The sequence below is a fragment of the Lepeophtheirus salmonis genome, chromosome Z (assembly GCF_016086655.4).
Source record: "Lepeophtheirus salmonis chromosome Z, UVic_Lsal_1.4, whole genome shotgun sequence".
Classification (NCBI taxonomy): domain Eukaryota; kingdom Metazoa; phylum Arthropoda; class Copepoda; order Siphonostomatoida; family Caligidae; genus Lepeophtheirus; species Lepeophtheirus salmonis.
In genome coordinates, this window is record NC_092584.1 from 939,400 (window position 1) to 956,798 (window position 17,399).

The window sequence follows — 17,399 nt, forward strand, 5'->3', positions numbered from 1 at the left end:
GGATGACGGACACTGTAGCCTTCCCTTGGACATGCACCAAAAAGGTGTAGTCGATGGGGGTTGGCATCAGGGCTGTAGGGGGTCCAAAAGTGGCCTTTTCAACCTCACAAGGCTCTTTCCCCACACTTTTTTTATAGCTCTCTGTACAGTCTAGTGTGAAACTCTGAGATCTCTTGAATGAACCCTCATAGACTTGATGGGGATTTCTCTGGGCTGTTTTCCTTAACTCCTCCGGATCCCACTAAGGCTTTTTGGCAGAACCTTTCTTCTTTTCCATCGTTTTGGACTTGCCCAGGGCTTAGACGGCGGTCTTGAACACGGCCAACTGGTTGGAGTGTGCGAATGGAAATTAGTCGATCACGCTCATATCTCCTTTTCTTGACTTATAAGTAAACTAGAGAGCCCATGTTTGTTTTGTTTTGTAACGAATGGTTTATCCTTTTATTTATCGAAATATAAATTAATTTCAGGCACTCAACCTCCATTAATTATTGAATTAGTACGCTTTGAGCTTTCAATTAGCGATCTGTTACATTTCTATTCATTGACTCATACTCATATCTCATTGAACTACTGTTAATTAAAGGATTTTGTACCTACTTATATTAGGAAAGGTTGTGTGAATCAATGAAATATGGAATTGCTTCAAACCAATCTTTCAATCCCCTATTATTAAAAAAATTATTTTTAATTACAAAATATATCCGTGGGAATAGGGAACTAAAAAAAAACCATACCAAATACACGTTTCTCTATTCTCCTTATGGAGATCCGAGTAAGAACTTCTTTCTTTGCTCCAATAGGCGGGGTGTAAGCTAATATTTCATTTTCTTGATTGTAAAGAATGTATATTGTATACTAAACGTATACATACATCGGGATTGAAGTATTAATTAAGGAAATGAGACAATAGTGTTTTTCTAAACGGATGTCGATAATATTTAATCACCATAGACGTAAAAAAATACAATTTCTTTTAGAAAGTTTTTATAACTTTTGATCATATGAACATATGCTTTACTGATATTCGTTATAAACAAAAATCGATGTTCATAACAGAGGTGTTATGTCAGTTTTTATTTATTCGGTCAAATGACTCTTAAGACAGATCCTAATAGTCATTTGGACCAGTCTTTAAAGCCGTCGTTGATTCGAACTCTCAGTAGTAGATCTGATTACAAAAAAAGAAGAAAAAAAAGAAAGAAGTTTAGTGATGACGTCAAGGACCAAACTTTATAAGCTTTAGGACTGAAATGGACCGGAATGAGACTCAACTGGAGGTGGGTGCTAGTGCTGGGTTTCGGTTCGGAAATCCTACACCAGTCTGAGACTATTATATTTTTGATTGTACCGAATTAGTTTGGTCCAACAAAAAATCTAAGTCTGGTACACTGTCATTTAAAAATTCGGTCTAGTTTGGTCCCTAAAAAATGATCTAGAATAATTTTACAGATAAATTGTTTATAACATCACATCATATGTTTTTTCAAGCACAATGACGGTATACGAAGTTTAAACAGAGATAGTTCAGATTAATTCAATAAATCAATACCGTCCCGATTTTTTTTTGTGCTGTACCGAGTCTCCACATTAGTGCCTACAATAATGTATCCATTTTTCGTGTCCGGATCTTTAGACATAAATATTCGAGTAACCTTTCAGTACCTAAGCTTTTAAATCTAGATTGGAAACCAAAATTTGACGAATACTTGCTTCAAATTTAATAAGCATTTTATCCGAATTTTGGACCTAAATACGATCCAGATTAAGATTACATTTTTACTAATGACTGCTGATAACAAAAATGAATAATCCAATTTAATTACCATTAGAACATAACTTTAAGTTATTAATAGAATCATTGTTACAATCACATTGTAGAGGTATTTAGCTTTCTGGTATCTCGCAACCTCTCACACTAAAAAAAATCCCTTCTTGTTCTCGTAATCAGTATTCTGATTGGTTGATGTTATGTATTTAATATTTCCTTACATGTTTTTATCTTCTTGTATATTCGTCTATGTATTATAAGTACTGTTTTTTACGTGTTATAAATAGTCTCGTCTTTTGTAAATATATTAGAGTATAATTAGAATACACATGATCTAAAAATAGTGTTACATTATTCCTCCACGTGAATTCTTCTCCTTTTGTCTCTCGGTCATCCTGGATCTCTCCACCTTATAAATAAGATTGTGTCTCTCCCTCGTCAAGACGCAACAGTTGAATTTGAATTTGTTTCTTTTAAATTGTGAATCATTCTCATCAATAATTGAACAGTAGTCCCATAGTGGGACATTAATTGCCTGTTTACCAACTGACGTGGGCCCTTTATTGTTTGTTTCTTTCCGGAGAAAAGGTTGCGTGATACTATAAAAATAAGGGTGCGTGAAATAATCACCCGATGCATTTGTTTATTTCAATAACAGATGAGCAAAAGAAAATTAACTCTCCAGTTAGCCAACTTCTAACAACAGGCTAGCTAAAATAAGCACTCAATCTTCATCACTAAATATAGTACTATTCTTCCGAATTCTTTTTGTTTCTTTTGTATAACGGAAATCATAATATATATGTTCTAATTCGGGATGTCCAACCCGTAACCCGCACTAGGTCTGCTTAATGCGGCCCACTACTCATTCTCACTTCAATTAGTATTTTTTAGAAAATTATCACAATATGATAAAAATGTGTAGAACGGCCATAATGCATTGAAAAATATTTGACGTCATCTGATATTTTCTGAGACTTCATCAAGAGGGCGTCCGGAGGGATGGGGTGTCTGGAATGGATATAGCTCTCCCCAAATGAATTTTTTTTTTGAAAAATTATTCCTCTGGGAAATTTTTTTATGAGAAAACCGAGAAAAATCTTTTTTTTTTAGGATTTATTAATCAAGAGAAAAGACAAAAAACTTAATTGTTAAAAATAGCTCAAGATCAAAATTGAATAAAACTTTCAAAAGTCTGATTTCATTAATTAATTTATTGATTACTCAAAGATTTAAAAACTATATATGTTAATTGACATTTCTATCGTGTTCATGAAAAAATGTAATTATATAAATAGCTGAATAAATAAAAATCCATAATTATTTATTTATTTTGTGTGTTGTCAATAGTTACTTCATGAGTTTTTATACTTACAAAACCGACCTCATAATAAAGTCAAAAAAATTACTAACAAGTTCAAAAAAATTATAAAATAAGTTTTTATTTTCTTGTTCCTTAATTATGCTAAGATTTTTTTCTGTTTTTAATTTGCCATCATTTTAAAGTACTTCCGGAACGCTGGAACTTATACCGGATGGAGGGTAAGGGTTTTTGATGGTACGGAAAAAAAATTAGGAGGTCATTACCAATACCTAAGCACATTTCATGATCCATGATAATTTTGAATTTGGTCAACTTTAAAAAATAGCGAACACTCTAATATATATATATATAATCTTACGGACGTCACAGAACAACGTTACCAAACTGGCACTTGTTTACGTATTTGTACTTTGAAGAATTAGATTTGGCCTTTGAATTAATTTGCCATCAATTTGAAATAAATATGTACTTAATGGTTCTTGTTTTATGCAGCCATCTTTTATGAAATTTAATTTAATAGGTTATTTGGTACATTAAAATATTTTAATGGCAATGCGGTCCATTATATGAAAAGGCTGGCCATCCTTGTTCTAGATACTTTATAAAAATAGAGGGATCCATTAAAAAAATTGATGACTTTGCTTGTTTTTTTCTAAATATAATAATTAAATCTATATACTTCATCTACCCCTAATTACTCTACAATTTTTTTTTTTTTGTTCATGATACTTCATGAACTGTGTTACATGTAAAAAAAAAAGAGTGGTAATAACTTTATATATTTAAAATCGACCTTTTAAAGCAAGAGCTTAAATTTCTCAATTTCTGGACGTTCTCGGTCAACAAAAGATGAGATCTGGTAAATTTTAATTTGATACCTCTCAACTAATAATAAACCAATATTAAATTATATCAATCATTAGCTAAATTTTAAATCTACAAAAGGGTGTTCCTTTATCACAAATTAATTTGGCTACGAGACAATGCGATTACATTTATCTATGGATTGAACCTTCAAACTTTAACACAAGGATCAATAGTAGAGGAGAGTTCTTCTATCACACAGGAATAGCCTCCAGAGGTCAACTCTTGCAATCAAAAACAGAACATCGTCCTCAGACGTTTTTGCTTTGATGAGGAAGTTGGAAATACCAAATGAACATGGTCCGTTCACTCCATTTTACAGAGACCTTGAGTCTCTTCCCAGCAAATCAATTAAGAACGAAATTAACACGACTTTTAAGTCTGACCTCTCAAAGACATTTATAAAATGAAGAATCCAACGCTTTCGAGAGGAGGGAAGTAAAAGAGTTAGAGTTAGGACATGTTCCTTTTGACTAGATGGGAGAATCAAATATATTTTATGAGTGTGATAGGACAACTCCATTGAGATGCAAAGTAGAGGAAATTATCCTAACTCTAACAAAGGCTGACTAGATGTTTGCTATATCACCTGGAGGTCTCAAAGCGGACTTGCAGAAGATTATTTTTTTGGGTTAAATAGACATACACCAATTATAGTAATAAACCCAGGTTGCGTGAGCTAAGTTTATGGAATTGTTCAGAGGAAAAGGAATTAATAATATATAATGTTTTTGTATTTCATTATATCTTCTTTTAATTTAAGTTTTATTTCACGAACTCGTCTGATAAAACACGATGTAAAAAGATTGAGCTTCAATAAGTCTAATTAACTCAAAATTGACTTTTAAAATTTAAATTAAAAAAAAAAATATATATATATATTTTCGCCAATTTACTGACATCTTTGGTCAACAAAATTGTAAGATCCAGTACACTTTTGCCTATCAACTGGGAAAATTTAACTAAATTATATTAATAACCAGATACATTTTTATAGTGGCAACATTTTTCTTTACTTAATCTGTAATCATTACCCACAATTAATGTTGTGTCGACCCTTATTTAGAACTAAAGACTGCATTCTCGTCTAGTTCAGTATCGGTTTGGTAGAGTTAAGTCCTGCATATCAGTCCTAAAGCTTATATATTTCGATCCTTGATGAGTTCACTAACTTGATTATTAATATTTTAAATCAGATCAAGTACTCACAGTCCAAAATATCGGTCTCAAGGACTGATAGGAGCGGCCCTAAGAATAAACTGGTCCCAATAAATGCGGGTTAGGAAAAATAAGTCATTGTTGATATGTTAAAAACTTGGGGAGGCGGCAAAAAATCATTCTTACATACATTTTTTCAAGTACGATTCGAGGGCTGAGGGCCAAATTGTTGCAAATCAAAAAATATCAGTCCTACTGCCTAATATGTCCCCCTAGAAATCTTATATTTAATGTAACACTTAAAAACAAAGAAATTTAGACTGTTGAAATGAATTTCTCAGATCTATTTTATAGTACAGATTGAAAAAATGACAATCATTAATAATTTAAAAAAAAAAATGGAGTTTCCACGCTTCAATCTATCTTCAAGTATTTATTTGAATTACGACCCCAGGAATGGTTATTCTGTATTCATTGATTTCCACTTTTTACATTAATGGAAGGTTGCGTTGGAATATATAAATTAAAAGAACCGTTTATAGATGGCGCAAATAAGATAAACATAATAACTTAATAATAAGGAATGTTTGACGTCATATTGTTAGGATTTGTTATAAAAGATTTTTTTTTACATGTCTTAGAAAAAGTGATATAACTCAGGGCTTATTCAACAAATATATGTGATTTGTCTTTACACGAGACTCTACACTCAATATATACATCCCAAAAAATTATTTGCAGTCCTGGAATAAGTTATTTTTCGATATATTGTAGCGTACTTCCAGCTACATTAATTGTTATTTGATAATAATATCCATTAAACATTTATTTAATTAATAATTTCTATTAAAATGCCGGATCGTTGTATTGCCCCAGGATGTAAAACTGGTCATTTGGGAAATGAAAAAACGGAGAATATAAGTACTCATAAGTTCCCATCGAACGTCAAGGAGAGAGAGAAATGGATAGAGGCCATTGAAAAAGTGAGGGCGAATTGGACGTATCCTACAAATACCAAAAAATCTCCGATTCTCTGTTCCTTACATTTCTACGAATCTTCATTTATAACAGTGTCAAAAGATGTAAATGACTATCGGAAGAAGAACAGAGAGTCGAAGGTACTACAAAGACGTCGATTAAAGAAAGGATCCGTTCCAGTTATTTTTCCAGATCTACCCAGTCATATGAGTAAGCTCAAAGTCTGTCATAGAGAAAGCAAATGCCTCACAGAAAACAGACAAAAAGCGAATGGACTTAGATTGCTAAAAGAGGCTCAAGCTCGAATCGAGGCTGACACATTCTATTCACTACAAGATCTCTATGAAAAATTTAGCAAGTTCAATATTTTATATGTTTATAGTACATTATACATAGTCTTAAAAGGGATTGTGATAATATATGTTGTGATGAATGAGGTGCTTCAAGATAACTAGAATCTAGAAAAAAAATAATATAAAGTAGAAAATCCCAATATATGAACATTTGTATTCAAATTTGTGGGATGAATTAAAATACCCAACAATTTTAGCAATAGTTTACAACCTTTATTTGATTTGGAAGCCTTATATTGTTCCCCATATAGCCCTTAAAATCTATCAATTTCTCAATCATTTATTGGGACGATCGATTTTGGTTAATTTAAGAGTGAAATTGTGTCACACTCAAAGTGTTAATAAGAAAAATTAGTTCATACAAACTGAGGATAATTCATAGAATAATAAAAATATTTACACTCAATTAAAGGCTTTGTATTCAAATTTGTGGGATGAATTAAGATACCTTTATTTGATTTAAGAGACTTAAATTGGTCATCCCAATGGTCATGACCAATTCAACCAACCATAAAACCTATCAATTTCACATTCTTTTGTTGTGATGATCAATTTTACTTAGTTAAAGAGTGCAATTTGCGAAACACTCTTCAGAATAATTAGTTCATAGAATTAGAAGATAATTCGTCAAAGCCACATAGTTTTCAAATTTGGGATATGAATTAAGATCCCCAAGAACTTCAGATATAGTTTATAGACTTTATTTTATTTAAGAGACATCAGTATGCCCTCTTTCAACCATAAAATCTGTCATTATATAATTATTTTATTATGACAACCATTTTTGCGTACTTTAAGTGTAATTTACATCTCCAAACGGTTAGTAAGAATAATTTGTTGATGGAATAAATACGTAATCTAAACTCCATTTTGAGAAAAAATCATTCTAGTTGGTTTTTGTGTTGACGGCCTTACATATATTTTTTGCAATACAATGTTCAATTTATTTTTATCAACATAACTCATTTTTAAATATAACAGCTAAATAATTCTTATTATAGGGAATGATACAACTACCAATTTTGAGATGCTATTACGAAAAAGCGGCAACGAACTCCTATTTATCCATATCGACGATGGAGATGGAACCATTGGTCATCAAATCGTGTGTTCTGTTGTTTTTGATCAAGAGTTAGAGTTCAAGATGTTTGTCCAGGGTTCTCTTGTTCCTTCTTCAAGAGTATCAAATCTCTTCAACGGGAAGAAATGTTCTAGGATTTCAGAATTAAAAAAATTGCTAAAGGCTCTCATATTGATAGAGAGAGAGGAACCCAGATTCACTCCAAAAACTGAAGTAACTTCGACCGAAGAAGAAATATTTATATGTATTTAAGTTAACAATTTGAATGAAATAATGATGTATTTAATGTTAATTTTTTGCCCCCCCCCTCTAAGTTTGTAACATACAAATGATGACGTTTATTTTTCGTGATCACGGATCATTCATTGTGATTAGTGTTGTGGTAGTCCTTATTTATTCTATTCAGTCCAGTCTACTGACCGGTCCTATGAGTCCTTGCACGACGCCATAAATGACCAAACTTGATAAGTTTTAGGACATATATGCAAGACTGAACTGGACGGGACTGTACAGTCATCAGTCCTAAATAAGGATCGATGACACAACATAAATTGTGATTACAGATTAATTAAACAAAAATTTTGTCACTAGATAATATTTGATATATGAAAGATAAGTCTAGTATCATTCAATAAAATCTTTTCTATTAATGTTATATTTATATTAGTTTATCTGTTAAAAATCCTATCAACCTTATTATTGATCTCATTTCTCAAATTTTTTGTAAATATCCCGCGAGTTTAATAAATAAATTCCATGATTTATTTTGTGCGCGTAGCTCTGTTTGTTATGGCGACTAAGATATGTGTTGTTCTTTTGCTGTTAATGTATTCTGCGATATATTATATAATAAATATATATTCATATATACCAGAGTTCTCCCAAGAATACCATGATGCCATTAGTAGTCATCTAAATTTCTTTTATTTATCCTTACTACCAAAGGTTTATCCGGCGTTGCACCGGCCAAGGAGGGAGATGGAATTCACATTGAAAATAGGCAAAGTAATTGAGAAAATAAAATAAAATATAGTAACAATTATACAATGAATATTTCGTTGTAGTTGAAGAAAATCCTGATAATTCTAATTCTCTTGGATTTATTAAGAACTTTTTTTTTATAAATATTGTCTTATAAACATCAAATAACATACCAACATATAGACATTAAAAAATTGTCTAGATGATAAGTCCTTTTTTTATTTACTTTAAAAAATTATTTAATCAAAATTCGCGAAGAAAATTGCAAAAAAAACATTTTTGTACAAATTTTGCAAAAAAAAGTTGTAAGAAACATTTATTGAAATCCTTAAGAGGAACACAAACCTACCAATATTTAGTTTTGTACTACGAAAAACAAAAAAAATATGAGGAATAATGTTCGATAAACCTCGATAACTGGTTCATTTTTTGCAAAAATTATGTAAAGATATGTTCTGGAAATTGAAAAAGTGATTGTTCAAAATTCAATGTCTAACAAATATCGTTTTGTAGCAATTCTTTTTAAAAAACTCAAAATTGACGTTTGACAGATATTTTAGTTAAACATCAATTTTTATGAGCCAAATTTATATGCAATCATATCTCCAGACAAATGCCTACAAAGTTGAGTTTATTTACTAATCCAATATTTCATTTGAAGTTCATTTTTTTTACACCTGAAAAAAAAAAAACGAAATTCCAATGTTCACCAATTTCATTTTTTTTTGAAACTCCAATTACTTTTTGAAGTATAATTTAAGTCCCTATCTAGTCTTGAGCTGCAAAAAAATGGTTTTTGTGTTTCGGTTATTATACGGGGGTTTCCCCCCTCCTTTTTATTAAATAGGTTGTACATCCAGTTATTATATTATATATAGGTCGTTAGTTGTGACAAAGGAGGATCGAGGGAAGAAGAAAATAAACAAGGTCATTGGCAAGAATGAATGTCGATCCTCAATTCATCTCTGAGTCCAAGAAGGCCTTATAATTATGACTCCACAACAGATTCTCAAGGTTACTCGTGTCTGTGTATGCCCTTCATGCAAGCCCACACGGTTGGGCCTAGGAGGGTAAAATTTTGCATGGGTCCCTCTTTTGAACCTGTCGATTTTTGGGTGGTCATATATTTTATTAAGTATTGAGTGCTTACTCTTTAGAATAACGAGGACACTTTATTGTAGCGTTCAGCTGATGAACGACACAGACACATAAGGATCAAAACATTCAATTATTATGTCAACATAAGCCTTTCTTTTACGAATAATATTCTTAACATCTTATTAAATTAATAATTAGTAATAAAATAACCTTCTAATTTTTACAAAAGGAGTTGGATATTAGGTAAGTTTGCCATAGTGGATATAATTGGAACTTGATGCATTCTTATTATTTTATTCGTAGAGTTCAAGGCCTCATTGCATTCAATTGTACTTTAAGAACGGAGGCTTTTTCTAGATCCCCAAAGCACGATCTTGCTAGTAAATTGTTGTTGAAAAAATGTGAACTCAACCACAATAATGTGAAAATAAGCTTTTTTCCCTAAGTATTTTTCATAACTTTATAAGACAATCATATGTTTTAGCATCCTTGTTAGTTAATTTAATATTCCATATATATTATAACTAACATTCTACTTTCAGATTTCCTAAAAATACAGCGCTTCTAAAGCAATTGATAGTAAATTGCACAAAGTTAAGTGCACGTTTGTTGATGGAGCAGTGCCCTCAATTTTCAACTTTCCAATGCACTTAAAAAAAGTAGAGTCCCATCAACGAATCTTAAAGCCAAGAACCTATGAAGAAGACAGTACTCTAAAAATTAATTCTGATGGCATGATTGAAAAAGGCCATTTGTAAATATAGTCATTGATCATACATGGTAGTTAGAAAATACCTATTCGAAACTTTATGATCCATGGATTATCTGGGAGAGATAAGGCAAATTTGGCTCGTACGGCTTTGAATAAAGTGTATGATACGGGTATAATCATTCCTAGTACTACATGTGATAGACCCTCTTACAACTTTGCTATGTTTAACGTCCTTGGAGCTGTTCTCTGTCCAAATAATATGGAAACTACGTTTCCTCATCCTTTCAATCCTAAAATTAAGATAGCAGTTATATTTGATATTTACCATATGATGAAGCTCGTGAGGAATACATTTGCATCCTTTGGTGTTATGGTAAATCAAAAAGGAGAGGAGATTCGTTGGAGCTTTATCAATGAACTGTACTTATTACATAAACATGAAGGTCTGAGAGCTGGAACGAAGTTGTGTAAAGCTCACATTGAATGGAGAAGAATGAAAATGAAAATAAATTTGGCATCCTAAGCTCTCAAAGGATCTTCAACACAAAAAAAAGTTCGAACTGTACGGCTACAGTGGAGTTCATTAGAATATTTGACGCCTTATTTGACATTGTTAATTCTCGGAATATATTAAGAAGCTCAACTAAAGCCCAATTAAGAAGATCCAACTATGATTATTGGCGCCCTCTCTTGGAATCAAGCTACGACTATATCAAAGAATTAAAAACTTGCAGTGGTCAAGAAGTTGTTAATACAAAGCAAAAATCAGAATATTTTGGATTTTGATTGTAATTCAGAGTTTTATACACTTATTTAATTCTCTTATAGAAACAAATTATCTAAAATATATTCTAACATACAAATTAAGTCGAGATCCCTTGGAACTTTTCTTCTGTGCAATTTGCTCTGCCAAAAGGCATAATAATAATCCTTCGGTCAGACTGTTTTCCTCCGCTTATAAAAGATTGATTATTCAACATGAGATTAAAGTAGGAACGAGAGGAAATAGCTTAAGTCAAGATAACACCACCTTTCCATCTTTCCAGGGAAACAAAGGAATATGCCAGATAAATATGGATAGCAACCATATGGAATTTATTCGTAAACATGGCTTAATTGATAAAAGTCCCTTGCAGATCGACCGTAACTACAGCAAAGTGTCTAATCCTACTTCTTGCATAGCAATTTCGAACTTTAAAAGAGTGGTCATCACTTACTTTATCGGATTTGTAGTGAAAAAATTGGGAAAAAATAATCTTTTGTCAATTATGCATTGCATCTTTGTGGTGTCTTGACAACGAATTCAGGGTCGATTATGCCTTGATAAAACAAAAAGATTGGGGAGGATCGCATCAAACAGCACTAACCTATTCTTCTAAGGATGTAATTCAAGTTTGTCTAGAAAATGAAAAAATGATTGAAATACTTTTGAATTCTACAAAACGGACTTTGCCGAGAGATTACAGTCTAACTCTTAAAATTAGCTATACAGTTTTGAAAAACATTAGTTTCCGTAAAAATTAAGTCTTTCAATGCCTTAGTGATCATATATTTGATTCATCTCCAGAATCTAATCATGTATTTTCCCTTACAAAAGCAATTGCTCGATGTTATACACAATAAAACTATATCTCTTGGGAAAGCTAGAAACTGAGACTGTAGAAGGAACCAAGATTCGTAGTGTCCTCACGAATCTTATACAGTTTAAGAATAAATAATTTGAAAAATATCAATAATATTTGAAAGACTTTATTTTATTAGTATATAATATTCTTTTAAATAAATGATACTTCATTGATTAGATGTTTATTTATTTTAAATATTCTATAACATTTTTTATTAAAATTAGTATGAACTAGAACCAACGAGAATATTAGGAATTTAAAAGAAAAAATCAATTATGAAAATGTTCTTCATTGTATTATATAGGCTTCATGCGATTCAAGGCGAATTTAAATACTAGTCGTAGATATTCCTGTTAAAGATGAATTATGATACTCCTTCCTAATAGTGAAAATTGAGGTTGATGAATTATTATAACATTAATAATGAACTATTTCGCATTTTACATATTTATACTTGCCATTTTGATAAGAGACTAATTTGAAGTAAGTTGAGAACCCTCATTATCCATTAGGCCCCACATTATTAAGTAAGACGAAACGACTATTTAGTATATAATATTTGAATGTCTTGATCCTTATATTTTTGTATTCATCAGCTCCCCTTCAATTTTTTCATCAAGTAAGCACTCTAATATTTTTTATCTCGCTGATCCGTGGTCACAGCTGATTGAAGTTGATCAAATGAAAGGTTATGACAGCTAATCTGATCTCCTTCTAAAACGTTCTCTTCTTTTATTCCCTTTTTTTAATTCGTATTTAATATACCTTCTCATTTTTTCTGTTTGTATAATAATTAGCTTCTTGGATTTTTGATTTTTTGGTGCATTTTCGAATCAACAAGCCATACCCTATAAAAAACTTTGAGACATGGGGATTCGATCTTGTTTTATAAAAAGAATCAACTTATTAGCAAAAAATCCAGCTTGCTCTCCAGAACCCAGGGATCTGGTCTGATCAGAACTAAACATGGCTCGCATACGTAACTCAAAATTCTAAACAATGTTTAAAGTCTATATTTGTCTCCATTTTTTGAAATAAATGCATTTTTATCATTGTTTTTCTAAGCGGAACGTACATCACACACACATACTATGTAGGATAATAAACGTAACCTGAGGTTTTCTTTTCCAAAATCACAAAAATAGTAAAAGTATCTAAGAACATAGAAAAATGCTATGACAATATAAAATTTCCAAGAACAATAGAACGACACTAAAACACAAACAAAACCCCTAGTTCATTAAAATTTTTATATAATTTCTTGCAATGTTTAAAATAGATGGACTAATTCCTATTTTCTTTGCCTTGATTGCATACAATTTACGTAGATATAACATTATAACTACTCTTTTAATCAAATATTACTAAGCAATATTATAATACGGTATCGATAAAATACTATGTAGATTTGTATAATATGTAATTCATTTTAAAAATGGCGAAGAAATAATATGACAGTTATATTCTTAAGCATATGAGAGATAAATAGCAGTTGGTGTGATTGACTTATTTGGCTGAACACTTAATGATTTTTGGGTCTTCTTAATGTTTCTTTCTGGAGGAAGGGCTGCGTGATACAATAAAGGTAACGACTTGTTAGAAAAATTAGACATTAGAAAAACATACATTGACAATCAGATCAACATTTGTCACTTATTTTTAATATTATTGCATTGAGTTCAATGTAATGATCTTGCTAACAGAATTGAATATGATACCTTGAATAAGACTCTTATGTCTTATGATTTCGTCTATTCTCTCTCTAGAGTCTACATATTATTTATATGCTTTGTACAAGTTGGGATGTCCCTGGAAGTTTCAACTTTTATTCGGAAATTGTACATGTTTCAATTTCTTCATCTTAAAATGCATATTTAAATGGCAGTATTGTTTATTCTAAATACCAAATAATAACTGATACTATCAGCACATTTTTATTTATTTAAATGGCATGGTTAATATGTATTTATAACTATCTTCACGTACCATTTTCTATTTAAAACTTGTTCAAAACATATATATTATTAAGTATTTAAATAGTATTAGGGAAATTCAAACTCTCATAATCGTTATTAAATTGTAATAAACGTAACAATAGGTTGTGTGATTTTATATATTCATGAGTTCCGTTATTTTCTTGCATCATTATTTCATTAGTCATAATTTATTTCTTATTTTTTCATTATTACGGGTCAACAGTAAAAAGGACATTTTTTATTTTAATTAATTATATTTTTGCAATTGCATGAGCCACAAAATTGTCAAACTGCTCAAATCGAATGTTTCAAAACTCATGTATCCAAAATGATATGTATGACGTTATAGTATTGGCTTCATCTAGTATGGGGTTTCGGTTTAAAAATCCTAAATCGGTTCGAATTTTGGTATGGACCGATCTTAAAGGAAAATTCGTTCGAGATCGGTCTCAAAGAAAAATACAGTGACGATCGGTCTTACAAAAAAATTGATCTCATTTAAAATTAGATCTTCAGTTATTATATAGATGTTAGTGACGTCAGATGTGTTCCAAAATTAAGAACATGGAACTAGAGCAGGGACGGGGAACTTCGATGATAAAGAGGGCCAATTTTTTTTCAGCACTATCCTTAGATTGCCACATTGCCATTTTTTATCTATTTCCGGGGGGCAATGAGTGAGGACGAGGATCGTGTGTGGCTCCCGGGCCGCCAGTTGCCCATCCCTCACCTAGAATTTAAATTTTTGCATATTTATATCTATACAACTCATAAATCATGTGGGTATGATAGGAAATGTGTCCATAGATTGAGACCGAAAAAAAATCATCTATAAATTAATACAAAAGGAAAAAAAATCGATTAGAAAACGATTCAATTTCGCTCTACGGTCTGAAATAACAGTCAGGACCAAAGTATCGGTCCAAATAGTTTAATAAAAAAATTACTTCATATCGAATCTTTGATGGACTTTGAGTAGAATTAAAGATGACATCGGAGTAATTTCAGCCTACCATATGTCTTTGCTATGTACCAAGTGGGATTTGTGTTGATTTTCTTTAGCTTGTAATTAATTATCAATGATGGTATGTTGATATAGTTTTCATTTTTTTATCGAGTTACATAATAGGAACATATCGCAGATTGTAATTTTAAGCCTATAAGAATTGAGCATTACGAAACTCCAAAACATTCCAACATTCGGGGAACCATTGAGGGTTTATGAGGGACTCTAATTAATTACTTAAGTATCGGCTTTGGGTTGCATCCCGTTTTGGGACCCGGCGGTACACGAAAATAATAATTTGAAATTCAAATGATTTAAAAAGTTATTTCCTCTTCGTGCTCAGGGGTCAATTTATTTCTAATTGGCTCATATTTATATTGCCCGTACTAATGAATAGACTTTCATTTTGAATGGATGTTGTATCCTGTACAAGCTTGGACGCACGTCATACTTTTTGTTTCTATCTCGAAATTAGAGTCAACTACAGAGGATAGTTGAAATTCAATCTTCGCAACCTTTTAATAATAAGAAAATAACTTCGTACCGAAGTTATTTAAAAGCGTAGGGACGCGAAGTTAAGCGAGAATATATTGATTGATGAAGAGGAGAAGGATCTCACCTTTTTCGAGTTATTAGGTTAACTAGCACTTCGAAGTGGCACGTGGGTATATGTAATGTATTGTGTTGAAGAAACTCTGAATTTGGTTTTTATGGAGTATTCGGAGGAAAGAAGGGGGTGAGTTCTCTCGGAGTCCATCCGTTGACTAAGAGATGAGGCCGGATGATATTATTTATAATGATGTAAGGTATTCAAACTTTTTCTTATATCTACCATGAATCATGATAATAGAATTACTTTCAAGAATACTTTGCACGGGACTCGTAGTGTCCAAAGCCCATCTGGTGTTTTCCTTCTTGCACATCAATGAACTCGGAGAAAAGTGAATCCAAAGCCAAATTGAAGTATTTTTACCCTTAGTTTACGGTCTATAATAATGACCCTGATTGAAAGTTAATTATTTGTTACCTAATAATAAGTCTTAATATTAGATGACATTGATTATCATTTGATTTTGTAAATAAGTAATAATTAAAAAAATAACTCGTCTACTATTAATAATATAATTTAAATTCAGTTACTTATTTAAAAGATATGAACAAATCAAATGTTATCATATTGACGCTTAGTTTAAAGTCTATGATTATGACCTCTGCTCAAACTTAATTATTTGCTTGTTACCTATATGAAGTCTATATATATAGTATACTTATTTATCAGTGAATTGTGTTTTACACTTATCCCTCACAATTGTTCGAATAAGTATTTACGTTTTACCCGGAACAACTGTCATTTCTTACGATTGGGCAGCCTATCGCAACCTTGGGAATGAGTTAGATATAACTGAGTGGATTTGATGACATATATGTTCTTCACAATGATACCCATTACTTTCATCCAAGAAGGAGAAAAAGAATATTTGAACTATTATTCCCAAATTGGACTTGTTCAATCAAAACATTTTATTTTGGAAGGATTGCCAATTAAACGAATTGCAAATTTGGACTGCTTAAATTTATTGTTCACTCCAGTGTTTTAGCGATTGGTTTAAAATCTTTATTTGATAGTGACGATCAATTTCGGCTACTTTAAGTGAAGTTTGCAATACCGCCAAAGAGTTAATTAGAATAATTTTTGTATAGAAAATTTGAGTATTCGTTCAAGAAAACAATTGTAAGCCACACACAATTTTGAGAAATATCATTCTAGCTCGCTTTTGTGTCGACAGGCCATATACTTTTATCAATATTTCTTTAAATAAAAATAATAATTACGTCGAGGGAGTAAATCTATTAATTTGCAATAGATGAAAAATTGACTCATTCACAAAATATGTTTTTTTAACTTTTATTGCATTGATTAAATGTACCTATAAATCTTTTATTTAATTAAAAAAAAAAGTGGTTATATTCCATTTTGAGAAGTTGAACGACATGAGAGTGGGCGAAGCAACAACATATCTTCATAGTTAGTACTTTTTAAGAAATGACATATTTCACGTAAAATATTTATTTTACAAAAAATAATTATGTTTGTGGATACAACCATACATAGAAAAACGGCACGTGAGTACTTCTTTCCAAGATGTTACAAATTCAACGATATGTGCATTAGATATGTTTAATTTTCTACTTGTTTCGAATAAAAACTCTTTACTTAGTGATTATAATACGATGGTTCATTTAAAAAGTAACGTTTAATCAGTATAATAAACGAAGATTCACAGTATTATTCTAATATCAACTCAACTCGACACAGATCTAAAAAGTTTTAATAAAAGAACCAAAATAAATAACAACTATAGACTCAAATCTCTTATCTGTGCATATCTTTATATTTGATTAATATGAATAAATTTGATCTAATTAGATAAATATTTGTATCTCTTTCGTTGGAATAGGTGTTAATTATAC

At 31.1% G+C, this 17,399-nt stretch overlaps 1 protein-coding gene and 1 long non-coding RNA gene across 3 annotated transcripts; both read left to right on the plus strand.

Moving 5' to 3' along the window:
* The first annotated feature begins 5,706 nt into the window (after positions 1–5,706).
* On the plus strand, positions 5,707–8,331 carry LOC121130384 (uncharacterized). The gene is made up of 2 exons (XM_040726130.2): positions 5,707–6,449; positions 7,450–8,331. Exons 1-2 carry the CDS (start codon positions 5,969–5,971, stop codon positions 7,779–7,781), a joined length of 813 nt encoding a protein of 270 aa, XP_040582064.1. The 5' UTR covers positions 5,707–5,968; the 3' UTR covers positions 7,782–8,331.
* A 1,388-nt stretch (positions 8,332–9,719) lies between these two features.
* LOC121130545 (uncharacterized) lies at positions 9,720–12,118 on the plus strand. Of its 2 annotated transcripts, none has more exons than XR_005868743.2 (4): positions 9,720–9,851; positions 9,912–10,099; positions 10,151–11,309; positions 11,367–12,118. It is a non-coding gene; the product is annotated as an uncharacterized lncRNA (long non-coding RNA). The 2 variants fall into 2 exon arrangements; XR_011783852.1 differs by having other exon boundaries at positions 9,912–10,053.
* The last annotated feature ends 5,281 nt before the right edge of the window (positions 12,119–17,399 follow it).

What these genes read in the sequence shown, in the direction of transcription:
- LOC121130384 (XM_040726130.2), top strand. Translation starts at nt 5,969, where the DNA reads ATGCCGGATCGTTGTATTGCCCCAGGATGTAAAACTGGTCATTTGGGA. An exon ending in AGATCTCTATGAAAAATTTA is followed by an intron (nt 6,450 to 7,449) that starts GCAAGTTCAATA and finishes TTCTTATTATAG; the next exon opens with GGAATGATACAACTACCAAT.